The sequence below is a fragment of the Gasterosteus aculeatus genome, chromosome 20, assembly GCF_964276395.1.
Source record: "Gasterosteus aculeatus chromosome 20, fGasAcu3.hap1.1, whole genome shotgun sequence".
Lineage (NCBI taxonomy): Eukaryota > Metazoa > Chordata > Actinopteri > Perciformes > Gasterosteidae > Gasterosteus > Gasterosteus aculeatus.
In genome coordinates this window covers 12,439,584-12,462,487 of record NC_135707.1, presented here as the reverse complement: position 1 = coordinate 12,462,487, position 22,904 = coordinate 12,439,584, and the positions used below count along the sequence as shown (strand labels likewise).

Sequence of the window (22,904 nt, the reverse complement as noted above, 5' to 3'; positions counted from 1 at the left end):
GAATTACTAGTGTGTTGAAATATATAAGATATGCAAACGTTATTGTCGTCCAAATACAGTGAAACAAATCCCGTTTGCATTGCATAAATAGGGCATTTAGAATTCATAGCTGCACTGTTACTTAAGCTGACCTACATCAAAGTCTGCAGCATCAGCCATACAAACTCTTCCACTCATTTTGGTCTGTGCAGAGAGCCTGTGCACACCTGGGTAAATAATGTGTTATCAAATATTAATTGCTTAACTCAATTATCTGCTGTGTCCTGAACATTTATCAATCTTCACTCCAAGTATCCCAGTGAAATGTTTCACTCTACGTAAGAATATGTTGGTTATCCCCAGAATTTATTTAATCCATGAGTAAAGAACATTTCCTCGTTCAGGTGTAGGTTGAAAACAGTTCAAATGGGTCAAAAGATCTGCAACGGATGCAATTAAAATAAATCGTGAACTCGGCTCTTGTTATATCTGGTCTACGCTTCAGTCCTCATCCGAGTCTAATACAGGGCCACTTGTTTTACTCTCACAGATAAACAAACGGTCATTGTTTGCTTGGTCATGTCTTTGAATTGTGCAACCTGAGGAATCCTGTGGGGAATCGATACTGCCTGTGAACCGGCATATCGCTGGACACTCTGCTCTCACATATGTGTAGGAATTGCAATTTTCGTATTAGGTGACGTATAAGAATGACACTGGCAGAAAACGATGCGCCTTGCAAAGACGGGAGTTTTTCACTTCAAAACCTTTATTTCTGTAGTTCTCAAAGAAAGGTTTTTAAATTGGCAAAAACCAACAAACAGGCAGCCGGTGTAAAAACAAACAATTTTTATATAATTAACATTTAATAGCCTGATGCCAACACAAATTAAACACCATATATTAACTACTAAATCATGTAGCAAGATAGTTATTGATTTTGGAACGTTATGATGCCTTAACAGAATTACAATTAGGATCAAACTCAAACTCAAACAAATGATCCATTAATAGATAATTATCACGGTTTCCGGTATAGTAGTTGACAAAAAGCTACTCTATCGATGATAGATTAGACGATTAGTTTGAAGTAGAACTCCCGTATGACAAACCTATTCAGTAACTCACATGGTGTTAGCAACACAGGACAGCACTCAGCAAGTTTAAACAGTAGCCGATATTGTTGTGTGAATAATGTGGACTGGGAATGTAAAATACTGTTGAAAACACGCTATGGCCAATAAAACAATTTGACAAAAAGCTCCACGAAAAGAAATTACAATGTTGAAATTTAAATATCAGATCCACTCACATTATAAATAGTGGCCACGAAAGCATGTAATCACAGTCAGTCGTGTTAAAACTAGAGTGTGTTAACAGCTCCTTAGCACCAAGGTAACCAGACAAATGCCATTATCACGTTCATTTTCTGCTGTGCGAAACCCAGAAGCAGCATACAGAGATACAGCATGACTCTTGTGCTGGGAGAGGGGATATATTCCCTGCAATGAGGATGTACGGCTGTACATAACCTGTAAGCAGCATTCATAGGCATGCTTTTGTATTTTTTAGAAACGGTCAGCGTTCAGGAAATTGTAGTATCACCCAAGTGGACTGAAAAATGATCCCTGTATATCCTTTTACATTCACGGTACAGTATACGCAACTAAAACCGCTCTTCTTTAACCCCGTCCCTCGAAACACCTTGAACAGCCATGTCTTTGACTGCCCAGACATATCGATAGCACAGAAGAAGATGCACAAATACTATTGTTCAGAAATCTTGTCATCTCGATTTTTTCCTCGGAGGATTTTAGTTTTGGGAAGAAACGGTGCACTGAGCGGAGCTGGATAAAAGGACTTTAGTTAAGTTATGAAGCGGTTACTAAACTAGTTTGTTGCTGGGTTGCGAGGTTACATCCTCCACCTCTTGAAGCCCATCGCCATGCTGCAGCCGTAGCATATTGTCACCACAAATGCAAATATCTGGGACAAACAGACAAAAGGAGAGACAATGAAAATGAAAACATTAAAAATTGGTCAGACAAACCCAGTCAATTTGACTTACAAGTGCTAAATGAAACTTTATAAAACTAACGTGAGAGTCTTTCTTATTCCAACCTACTGCTAAGAAGACCTACTGGAAACTCACGTAACCTTACATATCCTACCCAACGTACTGCATTAAGCACCCGGCAGTTCTATCTAAAAGCGTACCCGTTAGGACATTTATGGTCTTTATCATTCGAAAGGTGCATGCAAAAATTAAAGTCCAAACAAGATAAAAGTGTCTCGAGAGCAGAAATGGTACGATGTTCATGTAAATGAGTCGACAGAGTTGTTTCTCTGACAAGAGCCTCAAACAATTGTAACAAGAATGATGTCAGATGATATTAGTTTTATAATTAAAAATGATAATGAATACACCTAAAGTTATAACATGATAACTATTATATTATTTTCATTAATTTTGGAGGAACAACCCAACCTCAGCAAAAAAGGTCAACAAAATAGTTTGATATTGTGCAAATAGTAGTGAGTGCACAAGCTGTGCACACATTACCCTACAGAGTTGATTAAAGAAGATATAAAACGCTCACCGTGGCTGCAACATTAATACCATATTGCCTCTCATTCAGCACGGTGAATATATTGCCCCGAGGTTGGGTTATACACAGGACCGTTGCAGTGCTGTTGGGCAGCGCCTTGATGTGGGCTCCTCCATTAGCTGCTGTAGTTGCTGCCTCCAACACAAAGGCAGCAAAGTAGAAGAGCAAAGCCCAAAAATGGTAGACCACATCCTGAGGGAAAAGAAGAGGAGAGAATGCATCAGAAATAAATACTAAAAAGTCCAAGCGGGTACAATAGATGGGAACAAAAAGTGCACAACACGTGGGTTTTGTCCCATTGGACAACTATCAAACTATGCCCTGACCTCTGCAGCCTTCCGACTCACATAACAAATCAGGCTAATTTGTCAAAACATGAAGTGTTTACATTTATTACAAAGCACAACATGGTAGTCACAACAAACACGGCAAAAAGGGCCAAAGTTATTGGGAAAGCACCCTATTAAGGAAGAACGGAGACTAATTAAATAGCAGCGGGGGAGAGAGAGGGAGTGTCAGGGAGTCACGGGGGGATTAATGGCGGTTTGTGCCGTCGACTGGGCGAGCCTGGCGGGGCCACTACAGGCGGGCCGTTGTTGCGTTTTGGTGTGAGCTCATCATCCGTGTCACTCATTGTTCGGCCCGGGAACAAACAACCAACCCCACACGCGCCTGGTTACTCCCGTGGGAGCAGGGCCCGGAGCCCGAGGCGGGGCCTGCTGTGTCTGAGGGCCCAGACTACACCGCGGTGCCGTAACACCACAACGTGGCACAGGTTCTATTCTCTCACACTAGTTACTACTCCAATAGAAAAGGCTCAACAAATGATACTAATAGTTACCGGTATGTCTTGTTATTTCTTTTGAAAATCTATACTTGTCATTTGCATGTAGGTTAATATCGATTTACTATCGACCATCAACTAACCAGTTAAACCGCTGTATAAAACACATCAGAGGACAGTAGAAACATCTTACCAATAAGTCCGTTAAAGATCCTGTTTTGACAAAACAGTCCAAACCGCAAAGACAATAGTGCAAATCGAGGAAAAGTCTGGCGCCATCATATGTTTATACTTCAAACATTACTTAAACTGTGAGATTTAACAGTTGTAGATACATTTTCTGTTGATTATGGTAATCAATTAAGTGACTAACTGTTGTAGCTTCCCTTTTAGTTTGCCGCTGCATTGCCTAAAAATAAAACATCAGTTGACATGTTGTTGTAATGCAAAGTCTTCCCTTTATGTTTCTGTTGGCTTTGCTGTGTCCACACTTGGCCCTGTTCCTGATTAACGCGTGTGAAGAAAGGAAGCTTCGTCACGTTAAAGTAACCATGAGACATGCTTTATCGTCCCAAAATGGTATCCGTGGTTAACCAGTTAATGAATGCAATGCTCTTCAGTAACATAAGCCTGGATGCAAACATCATTTTAGTCCCTTTAAATTTCAGGGCTGGGGTTGTTGTTTTTTTGAATCCATGTCAATCCTAGACAGATAAAACCCTAAAAAGACAGACAGCTAGACAGCTGTGCATACACCTAGATGGGTAGATGGAAGGACGGATGCATGAATGAAGGGTGGGACAGAAGAGCAGGCCGACATGTCAACATCTCACCAAGACATTCCAGTCGGTGTTGATGCGGTCAGCCAGGCCAGTGATGAAGAGCGAGAGGTACACGGAGGAGAGGAAGAAGGTGGTGAGCGACACAAACATCACCCAGCCCTGCAGCAGAGGCACGGGTACCCTGGAGGACGCCACCAGGATCCATACTAGACCACCGAATAACTGGGGATAGAATCAAACAGTCACATTAGTCAATATGCCGAAGTGGACGGAACAACAACAATTTATGACGCAAGACAGCGGGTATTATAACTGTCAACATGTAGCCTGTATTGTGCCTACAAAGGTCAAATCTAAAATCTGTATACGTCACTGATATGAAAAGCCTTGGAATACTGTTTCAATACTACTACAAGGTTAGGTCATCTGGAACCGCTGTGGTGCACCAGCCTGCTGTGACTAAATGCATCATCGTCTGAGGCTGCATTGGAATTTGTCAGGTTTTACATTATCTAAAAACGTTGCTTACAATAACTGATACACAATACATTCTGCCTTTCACTCCGGTGTTGTCTTCTGGTAAAAGCTCTACGATCGATGACAGAATCAGAGAAACACATTGTTTTTTTTTTGGGTGGGGGGAGATTTAGGGGCAAGTATGAAGTCAGCATGGATTAAAACACCAAAGCAAAAGCTGTTCTGTCACTTACCAAATATCTCACCCGCTGTGTGTTAGGTTAATGCTTTAAACATGCTTAAGTGGAAACAGCCATGTAGATCAGTAGTCAAATCATCATGAACTTGAAAACACAAATAAACAGCGTGGCTTTCACTAGAAATGAAGCATTCTGCTCGACATTGCTCGAGGCGACATTCGCCCACGCTTTGGCTGTCAAGTTTTAAAAAACAACAACCCACGAACCCACTCAGTCAATCACATATACGATCAGCGTGTCCGCGACGTTCACAGCCCGAGCAGCGTGCACATCGCAGTCCGCCTTAATAATCGCCTGCAATTCACAGTGTCACGCCGACGTGACGTCATCGATTATTAACAGCGACCACAGGGTCCCCCCGTTTCTACAACAGCAGTTAGACGTTAGAAAACGCTTATCTAAAACACGCACTTACTATTTCTAAACAAACGAGGACTCCGGAATAAGTTCTCAGCACCGGCAGTCCCAAAGGAAGCGTGATATACGGCGCTGGGAACGAGGTGGCAGCGGGGTTAGCGGCTGGTTCCGACATCTTTATATCGAGCCGAGTCTCTCTCCTCGGTAACTCCCCCTCTCCCTCTGGCTCTCACCCTGCGTCTCCCACTGGAAAGACTCCGGCTGGACAAAGCACGGGAGCAGCGGGAGGAAGGGGGAGGAAATTCCTGCGGAGTCATGTGTCTCCTCCAACAGGTCGGACAGGTGCAGGTGCAGGTGCCACTCCCCAGGAAACCAACGATGCGTTCAATGACCTCACGGAAGCTCCGATAGCCAGAAAATCCTTTCACGGAACGCACGAGGAACAGTGACGACGTGGAACTAAAGTGCTTTTAATTTACTTGTAATGTTTGTTTTATACACTAGCATGATAGTACTTCACCACTGCTGTATGTATATACCTTATACCGTGTTTGAAAGGTAGTACATCAAATAGGTTATTAAAGACTTCAGGGTGTGGAAACGTTTTCCTTCTCTTCAGGCCCAAAATGCCAGTTCTTAATAACTGTGCCATCTTTGACACAAAAAAAGGTTCATGTTCATCTTGGTTCATTTCTGGTAATTGTAACACCAACTGGAAATGCATTTTCCCTGGGTTGGAGCACTTGGTTTCCGCCTGTGTCAGTATTTACCAGCGGAGAAGATAACATCAGAAACATTAGTGAGACGATAAATCAAATTGTAGAAGTCATGACTGCTGATGAAGTTGACTTCGCGCTGAAGATAAAAAACAATAGCACCTGTATTGGTTAACTTTCCCAGTTCATGAGCAAATCCGTTTGAAAAGTAAATATTAGCTTGTAGGTTAGAGTAACAGCTGAAGGGAGAAGCAAACTGGTTTCAAGTGCCTCAGAAGCATTTACCTTGTTTGTACTAAACATGGAACTGAAAGTATTTGCCGTTTTTTTTCTTTTGGGGACAAAGTTTTTCTTAATCTAATGGTGGCATCAAATTGATGTGATGTTAATTCTGTTGGTGAGAGCAGTTTCTTATAAGCTACATGGAGTTAATGTTTAGCCAGGACTGGGTTTGTGTACCAATGTTGATTTAACCTCTTAAAGGGCACTGAGCTACTTCACTTTAGCGGTTGGCTGTGAGAATCAATACGACCGGTAAGAGACCCCTGTATTCTAACACGCACGAGACAGTTGTTTAAAAGACCAACATGTTTTATTTTTTTTCAACAATTAAAGAAGTTTTGATATCACATTTGTCACAGTTCTCTGTGTATAAACGCCATTTAGCCTGGTTGTTCTCTGGAGGCCACACAGTCACATGGAACATGTTCGAACAAAAAAAAATAACAATGTATTAATCAGTGAATCAATTATTTACATTTTAGTATCAGTAAAAGAAACATTTAGACGACACAACAATGTCCATTAAAATGTTTGCTTAGAAATATCAACAATGGATGAATCACCTTTATTAATTTATTTATTTGAGTTTAATTTGATTTCTGGAGTAAAAGTGTATTTGACATCACTAAAAGGAACAGTTGTAATTAGACTGTCCACAACCGCATTTGTTTTCAGACAAGTAAGAGTATTACAAAAAGTACAAATCAGATGTTGGGGACCAAATGGCCTCAACTAAAAAAGAAAAAGTGCCACTCGGACCTTAATCCTCACATGCCCATGAAAATTTCCTATTACAAGGCACGTCATTAAATTTCTTTGCCGAACGTGAGACCTCGGCACAATGCTCTTCATTTTCATTATTATTGGGCTCCCCGATTTGCCAGAATTCATCACCCAACAGATCAGCCCCATCCACCCACTTCCACCGCCCCTCCATCTCCTTATCAGAGAGACCAATCCAGGTTACGGGGAAAATGCTGCTGACGAAATCCAGCTCTTCTTGAGTCGTTATGATCACCAGGTCCGCTCCTCTTTCTTTACAGGACTTTCTGCTGTTTTCCCAGGTCTCAGCCTGTCCTTTACCAGAGAAATAGTAGCACTTGCTTTTGAAGGATGTCCATCCTTGGCTGCAAGGTTCATCTAGAGACGACACACATGTATTTCAGCAATTGTGATCCAGAAATGGCTTTCTTTTATGAGCTCAGATTTGTTGAACAGCAGGAAACATTACATTTCATTTCGCTCCCGCTTTTATCCAAAGCAACGTACAATGAGTGCATTCAACCACGAGGGACAGAGCCAGAACAACAGGAAATAAGAAAGTGCCATATCTGTGCTATTGTTTAACAGGTTTTTATGCTTAATACCAGCTTCTCAAGACTGATTTCCCTAAGTGACTAAGTCACTTATACCAAAAGATTACTTTTCTGTAATGGCGGAAAAAGCCTGAGTGTGTTTGTGTGTGTACAGATTCACTGCGGTGTCATACGGTGAGCCTGCACTTGGTTAAATGTTTGCCACACAACTGTGCTAAATATTCTAGCTGAAGTTAGAATTTAAAAGTTATATAGATTAATCTTTTACTTTTGGTGCAATAATCCTGCTGTTTACAAAACGTTCATTCTGAGAGTTGCTTTTTCGGATGCAATGCGTTTGTGTTGTCTGTATAAAGCTTTACAGGAAGTGTTCGCTAATTCTGTTTAAAATAAAGATAAATAGACGATACGTGACTATTAAGACTAGTTCGATTCAGCTATGAATAAGACCAACAAGAACCGTAAATAGGTGGCCTGAAATGATGCTGCAAATTAGAATTTCATATTCTAATGCCTTGTGCTTAATGGAGTACACGAGCATCCAGTGATCCATCCAAGTCCATTTTCTGAATCTAAGATCAATTTCCCTGTCCACAGCAGCGAATCCAAGAAACCATTGAAATGTCTTGCATGAGTGCATTTCTTACCTGTTTTGCTGAGTTTTAACCTGTTGACCTCCTCTTGTAGCTTATCTCGACTCGCAGCCATAGCGTTGTATTGGCTCTGCAGCAGCTCCATCTCTTCTGTTAGGTTTCTGGATTGAATCTTCAGTTGATCTCGCTCATCCCTCAGCTTGTCTCTGTCTATTATGAGGCTGTAGCTCATGTTTTCACACTTTGAGTCCTGATGCCTGATTGCCCAGGAATCTGAAACAGGTTCATTTAGAATCATTTCAACTGTTCAAAGGAGTTTTTGATGTGTATTCTAGGTCATTGCTGAGGCAGTATTGCACTTAACTTACTGTGTGCAACCACACCTAAGATCAAAATCTGCAGAAGGAACCCCAGACTCACTGCAGCAGCTCCAATCCAGCACACTAAACTCCAAAAAGATCCCAGTAAGGTAATGAAAAATCATCGACGAGCAACGCAGATGCATAATCTATCTGAATTGTTTAATTAGCAGTACTTTCTCCCTATCCGCATTTCATTATGCACATCATAGCCATTTTATAGTTACTGCAGCCATTTCTCTTACAGTGAATGTTGTGCTGTGTATTGGCAGCAATTATGGTTTTAATGTTTGGTCTTACCTGACGTATCAGGTCGGCGTCCGTTGTTTGATCTATTGACAGAAGCCATGAGGTTTACGCTGTCATCCCCATCGTCCCCCGACTTGCTCCTCATTGTCACAGACATCTTCTCAATTTGTGGTCCGTGTTTGAGTCAGTTTCTTTTTATTCTCTATGATTTGCTGAGACTGCAAATAAAGACTTTTGGGGAAGATATGCTCGGTACGTGAAACCCCATCTGTTTGAGTCAGCAGAACCTTGGGATTTCTTTCATATTCGTTATGAGTTGTAGTGGATATGTCAAGTCTTTGTGTACATACATTTTAATAATGTGTTAATATAACTGCAGATTAGTTTACATTTACCATTCAGTCTACAGCTTTATGTCTGTAATTGTGAATCAGTGTACAGTAGCCGTGTATTTTAACCCACAACTTAGTTCCTGTCTTAAATGCAATTTATTTATTCACTGTTTAAAATAACAGGATGTTATGAGCAAGCATCGATGCCATGTAATCTTCCAGGTTTACAGATTAGGGCATAAATTCATTTATATAAAACATATGACTGTATGAACCAATGTTTTTGTCCAGATTCTTAATGTTGAAGGTCATAACAAACAATAAGAATATAGCATTGATTCATTGCATTCATGATATTGAATGTGAATGGAAGGTGTTACAATGTCCTCCCATATTCACTCCATAGCAAACATGTATTAACAAATTGGACACAACAAAGCAGTGCAGCACCTGGAAAGACATTCGGTTGGTTTGGGCAGATGGGACACTTTGTTATTCACAAAATCACCAAAAAACAATGCAAGAATAATCACACATATTTTAACCGCCGCAATGTTCATTTTTACACATCGTACATGTAATTGATACCGAAGTTGATTTAAAGGAATCAAAAATATGAAGTGTTTTAGTGAAGTGTATCATGATGATACAAAAAAGGTGCAAAATGCTAAAAAAACTGTTCTGATTTCCTGTGTAAATGTAATTTCCTGATGAAAAAGGCAACATCAGCAGCACTAAAAGAGGAAACATTTCATAGAAATAGACAGCAGAATGATTGCAACACGTGGGAAATGTTTAATATCAGTTAACCTATAATAGTTCCTCCTGTTTCTTCTGTTTCTGTTTCATTTCTTCATATAAATACACGGAATAGTTGTTTCATATTTAACGTGTGAACAGAAAGAGGCTCATGGATCAAGATTTCAAGTTCCTGTTGCATTTCTCATTTGACCGTCACCTTTAGTGGAACTTTTCTTATTTCTAGTCTGAATGATGTTTTGCTTAACAGGTAAAATACATTTTATTCAAAGAAATGACATTGGTGTTGTGATTACTGTAACTAAGTACCACTTGCCGCTGTGGATGTATAAGCCTAGCCGACAGGTATTGGCACACAAACCATTCCGCTTCCATGTCAAACTACATGTATTACTTCCCACAAATATGTATACACTACAGGTTAAACAATCTTTTTATGCATGGTTTAAAATATTCAGAAATCCACAAACATCTGTGGAAAAAGGCTTCCCAAGCAGATCAATGAGAATACTGATAAAGAGGAGTTGCCAAATGCCAAAATGGGAGAAAATGTAATGTGTGCACATACTGTATTTATATAGACACTCAATGGCACAGAAAGAAAAACAGAAGAGGCTGAGATCAGCAGCGACTCTGCATCCAAGCAAGGCTTTTCTGTGCTGTTTGTGTTTGTGCTCATACTGAGAATATAAAATGCTCTTTTTTGAAAATGGCCTTTTAGAGTCGTCAAGAATATCAACAGATTATCAAACTGCAACAATAACGGTCAAAAATGAAATGGTTCTACTTCATCAAATGTTAATATTTGCTGGTTACAAAACAAGAACAAAACAAGTCATTTGAACGTGTCAGCTTGTTCTTCAATACATTGAGATCAAAGATGAATCAGGTAATCAAGAAAACATGTGCATATCAATTGAGAATATATATGCGTAAGTGTTACGAAAGGACTATGATTGTAATGTTTATGATTATATAAATGCTACATCGACACATTATGTGCACTTCAATCTCTTTTGAATGTCTTGATTGATTCATGATAGGGCTCCTCTTTCTCCTCTTCTTCCTCCTCTCCTGCTCTTTGGGAACTCGCAGATGAAAAACATGGTGGCTTCACACTCCACATGACTCCATGCCCCAGTGCTGAGCAGCTCCACACAGCTGGAGTTTGTGGTGGGAGATACTCCGGAGTTGAGCTCCCCTGCTTGGCTCCAAGCTGCAAACCCCTGCAGATGGCTGGAGTCTGCGTACACATAATTGCTTGTTCCATTCTGACGAAAAAAAAGGGAGAGAGAAATAATTTTCATCAAAAAGGTTTCAGGAGAGTGAAGCCCTAAATACAGTATTCACCCCCTCTTCAGAAAACCGTGTCAAAAGAAGAAACAAGACGAAAATTGGACAAGCGCCCTGCTGACCTGCGTGTGTGTGTGTGTGTGTGTGTGTGTGTGAGAGTATCTGATTGGGACTTCTTACCGTATCCTTGCTTTGAGCCTGCAATCCTATATAAACTCTTGTCAGTCCTGCCTGAGTGACATAGTCTGCCATTAGTTGGTTGGTGTTGCTGGTTTTCGGCATGGCCAGGGTGCCTCCTCTCCACTTGCAGTTCATTGAAGCCTCTGTGAACCTCTTTGACTCCTTCACCAGCAGGTAGTAACTCTCTTCTGTTTCTTTCAGCCCCAATATGACTGGACAGGAGAGGTACATGTACTGGATTTACATGTTAATCTACTAAATGGTTTTCATTGGAGAGAATAGGCCCCATAATTGTCGGGGCATTGACATGGCATCATAAAATAAAATAAGGATGTATTTTTATGCAAATTTAAATTGCAGTTCCACTATGCTTCTTAGATCAGTAACAACAAGAAAAAAGACTCCTTGTCAAAGTCCAGAGACCGTAAAAAAAACAGATTTACTGGGCTTGTATATTACAAATAACATCAACATAAGGGAAGGTAATGGGCTGTAAGGAACACAATTATATGAAGAATATCCACCAACATAGCTTTCCCTTTTATCTTTATCTTCCAAATGATCACACTTTGGAGTATGCTGGTTTGTGCTAAACCATGAATAATACGCAGCACTCACCATTCTTCAGAAACTTAACAGCATTCCTCAGCTTGCCTACGTTGATGTCCAGCTGTCCAACCACCTTCCTGTATCTGCCACAGTCACATGTTGTGCCTGTTGGTAAGCAAAACCCAGCAAACGATTAATTGAGTGTGTACAGGGTGTAATAGCATTACCTTCCTGGTTTATGACTGTAACAAAACTGTCCCACTTTAAATGAGTGAATAACATTGTGTTGACTTTGTTGTGTGCTTTCTTTGCTATTTGTGAGCCCAAGCGTTCTCGGTCCCTCGGTGCAGACAAGGCCCGCCGCGTGGCGAGCGCCTCCTCCATTATAGCCTTAGGTTGGTAGAATTAGGTGTCTTGTTGTCCATTGTCTTACTGTCTGATTTTATGCACCAACCGCCAAGTCAAATTCCTTGTATGTCTAACATATTTTGGCAATAAGTGTTGATTCTGATCCTATATGTTTTAATTAAAATGTCTGTGACCATCACACATCGATATTTGGTATTGTGCCTGGTGAAGCTCTGCCAAGTTTGTCCTGCAGCCGTCGTCTTCTCGCTTGGTCCAATCTGAATATTTAATGTAATTGTCCTTCTACATGTTTGGAATATTAGGGGAACTGCTATTAAAGCTCAAAGCCAGCCCCTAAACATTGTTGTTATTATTTGATTTAAACTCCACAGTGGGTGGAGTACATGGCCCAAATAACCAAGAAAAGCCGATCTGTATTTACATCTATTATACTTAATTTCTGTAGTAGAAATAATGTCCAATGTAATTCTATAGGGAACTCTTTCTTTATGACGATAAGTCAAATGTGATGTTACATCATCCTGACGAGCCCAGAGGTGACAGATGTTTTTTTTCTTCCATACATAGAATATGGAAAAAGCAATGTCTGCATGATTTACTCACCTGTTTTTCCCTTTAAACCAGTAGGCCCTTCCAAACCAGTATCACCGTTGCAACCTACAGAGCAAGATAAATCACATGTGAGACCATTTAAACTAGCAGTTTAAATTTGCTTGTATTTAATCACATACAATATAAATATATTTCAGAGTTCTCTCACCAATCTTTCTACTGATAATAGTGATAGCTTATTTGCGTTATGGGATATTGGGAGGCAGTTACAGCACATTACCACCAGATGGCTGTATCATACATGAAACATGGCCGCACAAAGATATAAAGGTCTCCTTAGGTCAAATTATTGCGACTCAGATATGACTGCTCCAAATAGATTTGAGATGACAACATATTTTTTTTAGATATAAATATATTTGTAAATTGTACATATTCATGTAAATAAAATCAAGATTATACTTGCGTTACTAAATTAATTAACATAGCAATTGGCTGGTTTTATATGAGGAGCTGTACAATGTCTTATTATAAAGTTTCCAGTATAGTATGTAAATGCCACGTCTGCAGCATGCAGCACACAAACATGTCGGTTTTCCACAATCCACATTGTTGTATAGCTTCAGATAGTAGTTTTTTTGCCCAAGCAAAATGTAAGCCCTTTAAACTCACTAATAACAGGATGACATATGCAAAGAATTATAGCACATACAATGTATACTCTCTCATTTATCATATTCGTAAAATAAACATAACGTTTTTGCAAATATATCCATGGAAATCCAAAGAGCTTTCTTTATGTGAGCCGTGTTACACAACAATTCAGTAAGAAAATAGCTGCATTTCAGTTTCTGCTAGAACCCATATCACCCCTCAAAATAGTTTTTCCTTCTTTTTGCTGTAGGTATTTTACGAGCTCAAGATCAAGGAAAATCCAAACCTGTGACCTCACTCTTTTGCCTGAGATGGCAAATGCACAGCCACTTTCCAGTAAGTGTATCAAACGTAATGAATACTGAGAAATGTGAATGCCCGAAGAGGCAGAGGAACACGACTGCTCATAAAAAAAAGATTTAAATAGTTTCCACCTCCCTGGACAGCCGGATGACCTCATACTACCGGATTATGTTTTCATCTATCTTTGGATGTGATCTAAAACATCAAAGAAATTGAGAAAATATCTCCTTGTGTGTATTAGTCATGGGACTAATTAAATTTGCTGATGTCTGTTCTACTTATTTGAATGTTTTGAGTCGATGGTGATGGAGCTGCAGTCAGGGCTGAGGAGGAGCTCAGGAAATATATTTCTCCTTTAAGAGATTAATAAAGTTTTTATTGTAGAAAGCTCACAGCTACATATTTGCCATTTCTGTAGCCTGCTGTTAACAACTGCAGGCCAGTTAAAAAAGTGTCTTGGCACTAGAAGAGGAATGCATTTGTAGACTGGACAGTATTAAAGTCCAGCAATCTTTTTCTTATTTCGTAAATCAATTTTTTCACAGGGCACTGAGCATATTGGAGGTTTTACACTCGGTGTGTACAATCTGTTTGTATCCATAAGGTACTGTATATGCGTATAGTAGTAGTATTGTAAGGGACTAACTACAAAGAAAGAGACAATGATAGACAAGTAGAGACCAAAGAAGGAACAGTTTCTACATAGAACACATGTTGTGTACCTTTGTCTCCAATGGGCCCCATCTTTCCTGTGTGGCCCACCGCTCCTTTAAGCCCCGTCTCTCCTGACTCTCCTGAGGAAGAAGAGAAAGAAACACAAGATGGAGGGGAGAGAGGAGGAAGATTATATTTAGAAAATTCAGGGGCCACGATAAACACATTTTATCAGTAAAGTTTTAGATTAGGACCAACAGAGGGAATAATATCCAGGAATGGGGAGTACACACAATGTAACATATAATCAAGAGAATGGTAGATTTCACTGTGAAATACCTTTATTGTATCTTTTACGGCCCTTACTGCAAGGATTACATCGCTTAATCAATGGTTCTCATATTTGTCACGTATATTTGTCCTGAATGTTTTTCATCAGCTCTATTTTAATTATATTATTGATTTCACCCCTAATCAATATAATCGCATGCTTCCATTGCAAGCCCAGGAGCCGTTTTTTTCCCAACAATCCCTGCATAGTTGGGTTCAAACTGATTCCGTTATTGCTAATATTATGGCAGTGAATAAATTGCAGAGGTAAAATGATTTATTTCGGGCACAAATTTAGGTGTTTTGTGTTGAGAGGCTGCTTGTGGATTGAAGATAGTGAGGGTGAACGTTTAACATGTAATAAACAGAGTAAATGCATTAATTTATTATTTATTTATGGGATTTTGTTAATTTCTGTTTCTTTGTTTAATTTATAAAGTATGTCATCAACAATGACCTGACGCACAGAGTACGATTAGAAACTATCAAGTTATTTGCAAGCAGCCATAGCGGTTATTCTGTATTATCTTTTGTTGACACAATGACAAATTACAGTTTCCCTCCGTATTGTAATTGCTGTCAACTGTTCCACCGCCGTCCTTTTAAGGCCGTTTTGGTGAGGTGTTAAGAAAAAATATCAGCCCATAAGGTGTGAGAGAGATTGTGCGTTTGTGTGTGAGTGTGTGTGTGTGTTTGCATGTATGTGTGTGTGTAGCGTGCGTGCGTGGGAAAAGAACAAAGCAGACTGGGGCTTTCTGCCAACCCTTGAATGAGTATTTCCTCAGGAAACAATTCAACCCACAATTGAGGGGTCAAAATACTAAGGGACACATGAGAGGGTTACACACACACACACACACGCACACACACGCACGCACACTCACACACACACACACACACACACACACACACACACACACACACACACACACACACACACACACACACACACACACACACACAGTCAGATATTCACTACTATTTCCCATTTCCCCCTTTCTCGTGTGGATTTTCTACTTGATGATTTGTGAGAAGTGTTGGCTGAAGGTGTGAGTTTTTATATATTGTGTGAGGTCTGGTTTGAAACTCGATGGGAAAATCTTGCTCTCCACTGTGCGTGCAATTTTTGGGGGTTTTATTAAGTGTGAATGCCTGAGAAGAATCATCTCAAAGTCAATATTTTACAGTTAGGGATTTAGAACCGTGATTGTAGGTGTCCGTTTTTTGCTACATGTGCAACAATGAAATCTATTGGTCTCCTGTTATTCCTTGTGTGTCTGTAGAAGCTGCTGTGATTCTGCTTGTCAGTTAAACCGTCTAGATAACAGTTCTCCCTATCACTGCAGTCTTTCAATATAATGGCCAACCCCTCCAACCGGTTTAACGTTGCGATTCTCCAGCTGCTGAAGGATAAAGGAGGTGAAGGTCACAGTTTTCATTCTTATCATTAGGGCAGGCTATTTCTAAAATCTAACCGACTATGTTTTCAAGGGTTAATATAACAAAAATACAAGCGGCTGAGATGTTAACCCGATCATTCGTTACACTTTGTTTGCTCAAAGATAACAAAAGATACACATGCTTCATTGCTCGCCGCCCCAACAGTTTCTTCCCAATAATCAAGATCCTTACATAACTCTATGCAACACTGATAAACCATAGCAGCATGTATACAGAAATGTGCTTTGTTGACGTTAAAAATATAACCATTTGATCATAAATTCCCTTTTAACATTCCAAAATAAACTGCTTCCTGTAAAACGGCCTCTCTTTACGTAAGAGGGGGAATACATGCGACATCTGTTGAGCTGTCGGCAAACTGCAGTTACAAAGCCACGAGGCTGCGTTCATCCGACAGAGAGCGTAAACACTAACAAACCATAAGGATCGGGTTGCTTCAAAAGTTGAAAAAGGTTCTCATATATATAGACTACAGACTTCCTTCCTCTTTACACTTTTGGTAAAGACCGAAGCACCCTCGGCCTTTGTTGTTGTAGAGTGTGGATGTGTCTGTGTGTGTGTGTGTGTGTGTGTGTGTGTGTGTGTACGTGAGGACCTCTGTGTGAAGCCATATAAACAAACATCTGCAGAGAGCAAAAGTGCAGCCAGGAACCATTGCTTTCATATGGTGTGTATTTACTATGACGTATTGTGTGTGTGTTTATGCGTGCCTATAGTTCATTGTCCGTTTGCCTTAGTGTGTGCGCGCGTGTGTTTGTGTACGTGTACAGACATGTGTATCGTGTGGCTGGTTGATTGGCTGGCTCATCTGCCAGCCCAGTTGGATCACATATGGCAAAGCGGGGACGCCACTGCTTTCCTCAGCAGCAATTAACAAGTCTGCTTCCTCCGCAGACGCACAGCGCTGCGGGTCCGTGTGTGTGTCCGTGTGTGTGTCCGTGTGTGTGTCCGTGTGTGTGTCGCGCACGCAGCTGAGCAAGCCTCCGTATCTGCCGCCCTGCAAAGGAAAGCGGGAAACAGCAAACGCTGCTGCCAGGGAAAAGTCTCTCGCAGGCTGTCTGGAAGCTCACGGCACCAAAAGTAAGACGTGATAGTTTGATCGGGTTACAGCAGCAATTTACGTTTTATTTCTGAGTCGCAGACGGGGGGAAAGTCGGACTTTACGCTTCTGTGAAAACATAAGAGTGAAATGAGGCCTTATCAGCCATTACTTTTACTGTCCTCATTCTCCTTGCAGTTGTCTTTTTTAGCCTTGTTACACGTTGCACACATGTTACTAAAAACAGAACCTATAGTTTATTATTATTTTCCACTGCAGACATTTGGATATACCACACTCGTTTTTGGAAAATAAATACTTTCTTTGTGGTACGAAAGTAATTTAAGTCTAAGTAATTAGTTGGGGCTGAAGACTGGTTTGAAAATAAAAAAGGCGTTTGATACCTGAAAGTCCCGGTGGTCCATTCTTTCCCAGTTTTCCCTGATCTCCCTCCTCTCCAATCTGACCTTGGTCTCCTGTATTAATAGAAAAAAAAAAGACAGTGAAGATGAAAGTTAAAATGCAGACTGCCTCCCATTACGTTTCCCACATACAGCCCTGTTCAGAAGAGGGGCCTTTTAGAGGCCATGCTGGCAGATCGCTAGCCATCACAGCATGATACTACATTATCAAAGCTCACAGCTGCCCGAGAAAACTACTAGAGAAAACCCCACGGTGATGAGTGTTTGAGATTTACTAATGGATTTAGGTGCACTTCTATTGTAAATGTACATTTGAAACATGTTGGGATGTTTAAAAATTGTTTTGAATATTCATTTTCCACAGACTATGATCCAAGTCAATATCATTTTCAAAAGCGCAAACTCACTTGAGTACTAAAGAAATGTATTATTTAATTCGGCAGGCTGTGCAAACATCTTCAAGTAACCTAAATTATTGTAATTTCAAGTCTCCCTGCAGGTAATAAATTGTTTTCTTTATGTGGACAACTGAACTAAAATGCATGTGGAGTAGAACTAACAGGCGTTGCTTGTGTGATAAAGGTATCAAATCAGACAGAGATTTGATACCTTGAAAAAAACAATTCAGTTTCTCACATCACCTAAAACAGACTGACATAACAATAAAAAAAAAGGAAAAAGGAAACGTTGGTAAATCTATTTAAAAATGCTGAAGTCAAAATTCCAGTAAACGCAATAAAAGTGTCTTTGTTGGAAAAGTGAAAATAAATAAAACTAGTATGGAGGTTTTTCGGGGAATGATGCACGTCCGACACCCACTGGAATACGCAGCCGTGAGGCTTGAACAAATAATCAGTTAGTGGCAGCTGTCTAAATACACTCTGTCACATTGGAACTTTCTTACAAGTACAGAAAACTGACAAAGTGAACCCTCGGTTCCTTCTGACTGTATATGATGTTACTGCTGACTATTCACTTCAGCCATGCTGCCATTTGATTTCATAGTTCAATTAATAAGCTCTTGTAAAACCATGAAAAGGAAACAAATATAAATTTTACAATATTCAATATTATTCTTTTGCTTTTCACTTGACACATCTATAATTCTCAAATTCTGCCCTTTGGATGCTGGAGTAAAATCTTACGCCTTGTTTTCCAGTATCGTAAATGGCGCTAAAAGACATGGTGCTTTGCTTAAGTGTGTATTTTATTAGGTCTGTCTGTCTGAATCAGCAGGGGAACAAGCTACTGGATGTCGTAAAACAAGGAGGCATTCCCTCCAAAAGACGAACGGGCGGCAAACTGCTAGCTAATAAACTGCAGGACATTACATGCTTGCTACCTGACGCACATACAGATAATTAAATTTACAAGACATTTTTATTGAAACTTCTGTTATACTTCACTATGAAGCCCAAAACTTGTCTTAACTCTACAGTTTGAACAAACAACAGCTAAGATTGTGAGCACCCAACCACCCAGAGAGAATATATTAAAAATATATATATTCCACGTTTAGTCAGTCAGGTTTAAACACAAACTGTCACACACAACTACCAGCTCATTCGAGGACATGCCTTGCCTTTGGCTCCGGGTAGGAAGTTATTGTTGCAGACTTCTGTAGAGGGAGCGACGCAGTCGAGCACAGCCGCAAACACAAAGAGCAGCAACAGCACCATCATCTCCCAATCATCGGCAACCACTGAAGAAAATGCTGGTTTCTCATGTACCGCTGTGCTATCCCTCAATGGACGGACTTAACTGTGAGACCAGAGCATGCAACGCTAATGAGCAAACACACTGCAGAGAGGTTCCAAACAGAGATGTGCTGTTCAAGAACACACGCACACACTTGTTTATAGTCTTATGATAAGACTCTTATCAGTTACTTGTTAATATGTCAAACAACACTAAACAGAGAATGGCATTCTTGTATGTCTTGCCCCTCGATTTGTAAACGGTATGTGATTAAATGTGACTTTGCATCATTTACATATTGTGAGAAGAATAGAGAATAGCTGAGTGGACAAATACAATTTAATGTATTAGTTTACATTTTTCATGTTTGATCATTTTCCAATAAAACAGAATCCCGACTTTTAAGAGCAGTACTTCTGATGACAAAGAGGGGGGGTAAAAAATGACACCTTATATTTGTATATCTTCATAATACTCACCATTACATTTGGGTGTGCTTAAATACAGTATGTGCACTGAATACTGCTCCAGAATATTCCAACAGCTTGGTCACATGGTCAAATTACTTTTCTTTTGGATGTTTACAGAACAGTCTTACAGCAGTAACAGCACTAACAACAACTAAATTGATTCGTGAATCTCGGTGTCATACGAACTTTAAGGTCACAGCAAGACGGGCAACAAAGACAAATACTGAGCACTAAAACAAAGATATTTGACTCTCACGTTGTTGGGCTCCATGTGTTTTTGCACTGTGAGGCCTTACTTGATGGAGAACAGGTCAAATATGTTGCTTTAAGAGTGCAGCTTGCACAATTAAACATATTACGTGTGGTCAGGAGGACAATGAGTTGACTACGACATGCTGGATATTTTGTCTAAACGACAAGGGATGTCACCTCTCAGCCTCCACCTTTCTTTTACCCTTCCTCCCTTCCTTCAGACTACAAACCATTTAGTGGAAGAGGATCACACTCACACATGCATATTGCACACACACACACACACACTCACACACGCACACACTCAGTTATATATTAAATGCACGCATGCCCACAAGCGCATACAACACTAAAATTGTCCGTGCACAAAAAACCCAAAATGCATGCACACAGATTCTTGCATAATTGCACCGTGCGGTTTGAACACTAGATTCGAGGTTTTGGAGGTCTCAAAGGGAGGAAGAAAAGACGATGGGTGGGGGGCAGAAAACGAGAAATAAGACTGAGATATAATGTGAAAGAATGAGACATGATAAGAGAAGAAAGCAGAGAAAGACAAGCGAGAGAGCTACGAACAAAGAGCAAGTAAGTAAGGAAATGTCTTGGCGCAAACAAACATTCCCTTATGCAGGAGTTATGCTTCCTGGGACGTCTGAAGCTCTCCATTAGTACGGCAGATCCTTGGGGGCATTCGTGTGCTCTCTTCTCAAAAGAACAGGGAAGAGGCGATGTTATCAAGACTATTAATCGAAAAGCATACATTATTAGGAGGACAGTTAAGTTGATTTTATGGTGGTAGGCCTTTTATACTGTTATTTGTAAAGTTTTTCAAGTACACACAGTATTGGCTGGTTGTAAATTCTTTAAACTTTTGCAGTTGCTGTAATCTAAAAGAAAGATATAAAATATATAGATGATAAAACGCTGTTACAAGGCCATATTCATCAATCAGATCTGTTCAAGTCTGTTTCTTTTGGGTTATCTTAACAAAAAGCATTTTTGAACAACACACACAGACGTGAAAATATTTCATGCCTCACACAATTGGTAACAGTGAGTCTGTCAGAGGTTTTCTTTGGCTCCAACCACTGTTTTCTCAGAGCTTCAAAGTCTATATCACTTCTGCGGAGGAATTTGTAGATGTTGAAAGCTGTGTGTTTCTGTACGAGGGGTCTTTTATCGTTTTTGGTTTAGCTTACAATAACTGTCAGGTTATGGCGTGTTCAATTACAGTTTGAAAGAAACCACCAAAGCCAACAGCATGGTTTTACATTCATTGTATTAGTTTCACGAGGTGGAAAACGGTGACATTACACCAACTAGGGGATATTCATATAGCTTTGGCATGTAGGGTAAAAGGGGGTTTATCACATCATTTTGGTTGTCGATGGCATTCCCCTCAGAACACTGAAGAATGAACTGAAGTGAATGTCTTAATTACTGGTTTAAATACCAGCCCTAATTTAAATAGATTAATCAGAAGCATTTGAATCTGTCGGTCACCCCTTGCTTTTGCAAAGATGAGCCTGTGTCGGCCTTGGTCGGGATGCTTGGAACTGGTTCCATGGCCAATCAACTGGTGTGTGAAGGTAAAGGGATCAAAGTAGAATTTCTACAGGTTGCGAGTCGTGGGATCCATATTTTGGACCTGTCTTGTTTTTTATTTTTAAACATTTTATGAATGAGATTATCTCTGATGTATCCACCAATATGTTCCCTCTGATGCAGTTGACACAGTTTGTTCATGCGCAGATGTTACTGTGATGCTGATTCTCTACAATATGCCATCAATATGTCTCCTTTTTTTTCGGTATTTTGTGACAGTTTGTACGTTTTTTCAGATCCAGAAGCATATATTACATATAGATATAGATTCATTGTTTTAGTATCTTTTTTTTGTTTGATTATATTATTGAGAAGGTCCACAAACACAAATATGTTGACGCGTGGCTCGATGAATTTCTTTTAAAAACAACAAGAAAAAAAAAACTTTTGATGTTAACGCAGAGAATATTCTTCAATGTCGTCTAGAAATCTTAACAACTCTTGGAAACAGCTGTTCTCTACTTGCTACATTTTTCGGATTTTTCTTTTTAAATATGTCAAAATCAACTTGTTTGTGTACCAGCAGTTGCTAATCGTCCTTTGAATGCGTTGGTCTTTCACTGGTAGTGCAGCATCCCTACTTCGTGTCCAACCCGCCCCCCACAGGATCAACCCTGCTACCATGAAGGCTAATTGCTTACATGTGGTTCGGATTTTGTTCTCTAATTAAGAAAGTGATTCACACTCCTGGATTGAAGGTTTGACTCCATATTGGTAAACACACCACAACATTTACGAAAGTGGTACCAATCATGCATAACGTTGCCACATGTGTGCCAGTGACCAATCCTTCAGCCCATTAAACGCTGACCTAACGTGTGCTCTGCACCGCATTCATTTACTGTAGAGCGTGAATGTCACAGTTATCCCAGTTACAGCTGAGGAAACGACTGCTGCCCGTGTTTCATGGGATTTTACTGGGGAATCGGACATGGACGAACATGGTCTTGTCAGCAGTTGAATTTATCTAAAACATTAAAAAAACACGAAGAAATATATAAGTAAATTATATTGACAGTTAAATACAAGGATAGTACAGTAAACTTAAGTGTATGCATTGCAAAGTAGACACAAAAGTTCATAGAATATATGTGTATGTAGCCTCATGTGTAGGACCTGGGTCCGCCTGATGCACTGAACTCTACAGAACTTACCAACTGTGGATGGACCTGCTCATTGCAGTCAGAACCAAACATTCACTTCCCACGTTCCAATTCAAAGGTCTTCTATTTTTGCCAAA

At 40.0% G+C, this 22,904-nt stretch overlaps 3 protein-coding genes and 1 long non-coding RNA gene across 5 annotated transcripts; 1 reads left to right on the top strand and 3 right to left on the bottom strand.

The window, feature by feature from the left end:
• Positions 1 to 730: 730 nt before the first annotated feature.
• Positions 731 to 5,912, bottom strand: mal2 (mal, T cell differentiation protein 2). Of its 2 annotated transcripts, none has more exons than XM_040164373.2 (4): positions 5,461 to 5,912; positions 4,206 to 4,376; positions 2,580 to 2,780; positions 731 to 1,965 (listed from the first exon to the last, which is right to left on the bottom strand). In XM_040164373.2, the coding sequence occupies exons 1-4, from the start codon at positions 5,542 to 5,544 to the stop codon at positions 1,894 to 1,896; spliced, it is 528 nt and encodes a 175-aa protein (XP_040020307.2). In that variant the 5' UTR covers positions 5,545 to 5,912; the 3' UTR covers positions 731 to 1,893. The 2 variants fall into 2 exon arrangements, with proteins under 2 accessions (XP_040020307.2, XP_040020308.2); XM_040164374.2 differs by having other exon boundaries at positions 5,286 to 5,622.
• Positions 5,913 to 6,516: 604 nt separating this feature from the next.
• On the bottom strand, positions 6,517 to 8,935 carry LOC120810101 (CD209 antigen-like protein C). The gene is made up of 4 exons (XM_040164370.2): positions 8,794 to 8,935; positions 8,503 to 8,577; positions 8,189 to 8,407; positions 6,517 to 7,365 (listed from the first exon to the last, which is right to left on the bottom strand). Exons 1-4 carry the CDS (start codon positions 8,897 to 8,899, stop codon positions 6,986 to 6,988), a joined length of 780 nt encoding a protein of 259 aa, XP_040020304.2. The 5' UTR covers positions 8,900 to 8,935; the 3' UTR covers positions 6,517 to 6,985.
• Positions 8,936 to 9,211: 276 nt separating this feature from the next.
• colec10 (collectin sub-family member 10 (C-type lectin)) lies at positions 9,212 to 19,444 on the bottom strand. Its single transcript, XM_040164368.2, has 7 exons — positions 19,222 to 19,444; positions 17,622 to 17,693; positions 14,456 to 14,527; positions 12,828 to 12,881; positions 11,925 to 12,020; positions 11,307 to 11,518; positions 9,212 to 11,104 (listed from the first exon to the last, which is right to left on the bottom strand). The coding sequence occupies exons 1-7, from the start codon at positions 19,319 to 19,321 to the stop codon at positions 10,868 to 10,870; spliced, it is 843 nt and encodes a 280-aa protein (XP_040020302.2). The 5' UTR covers positions 19,322 to 19,444; the 3' UTR covers positions 9,212 to 10,867.
• LOC120810111 (uncharacterized) lies at positions 9,953 to 12,562 on the top strand. Its single transcript, XR_005710198.2, has 2 exons — positions 9,953 to 10,083; positions 10,929 to 12,562. It is a non-coding gene; the product is annotated as an uncharacterized LOC120810111 (long non-coding RNA).
• Positions 19,445 to 22,904: the final 3,460 nt, after the last annotated feature.

Coding starts and splice junctions, on each gene's coding strand:
- mal2 (XM_040164374.2), bottom strand. CDS start 5,402: ATGTCGGAACCAGCCGCTAACCCCGCTGCCACCTCGTTCCCAGCGCCG. Junction 4,377..5,285: donor TCCTCGTTTGTTTAGAAATA/GTAAGTGCGTGT, acceptor TTCTATCCCCAG/TTATTCGGTGGTCTAGTATG. Junction 1,966..2,579: donor GTATTAATGTTGCAGCCACG/GTGAGCGTTTTA, acceptor TGTTTGTCCCAG/ATATTTGCATTTGTGGTGAC.
- LOC120810101 (XM_040164370.2), bottom strand. CDS start 8,899: ATGTCTGTGACAATGAGGAGCAAGTCGGGGGACGATGGGGATGACAGC. Junction 8,408..8,502: donor CTTAGGTGTGGTTGCACACA/GTAAGTTAAGTG, acceptor AACCTGTTTCAG/ATTCCTGGGCAATCAGGCAT. Junction 7,366..8,188: donor GTTAAAACTCAGCAAAACAG/GTAAGAAATGCA, acceptor TGTCGTCTCTAG/ATGAACCTTGCAGCCAAGGA.
- colec10 (XM_040164368.2), bottom strand. CDS start 19,321: ATGATGGTGCTGTTGCTGCTCTTTGTGTTTGCGGCTGTGCTCGACTGC. Junction 17,694..19,221: donor CTTCCTACCCGGAGCCAAAG/GCAAGGCATGTC, acceptor CTATTAATACAG/GAGACCAAGGTCAGATTGGA. Junction 11,519..11,924: donor TGTTAAGTTTCTGAAGAATG/GTGAGTGCTGCG, acceptor TCTCCTGTCCAG/TCATATTGGGGCTGAAAGAA.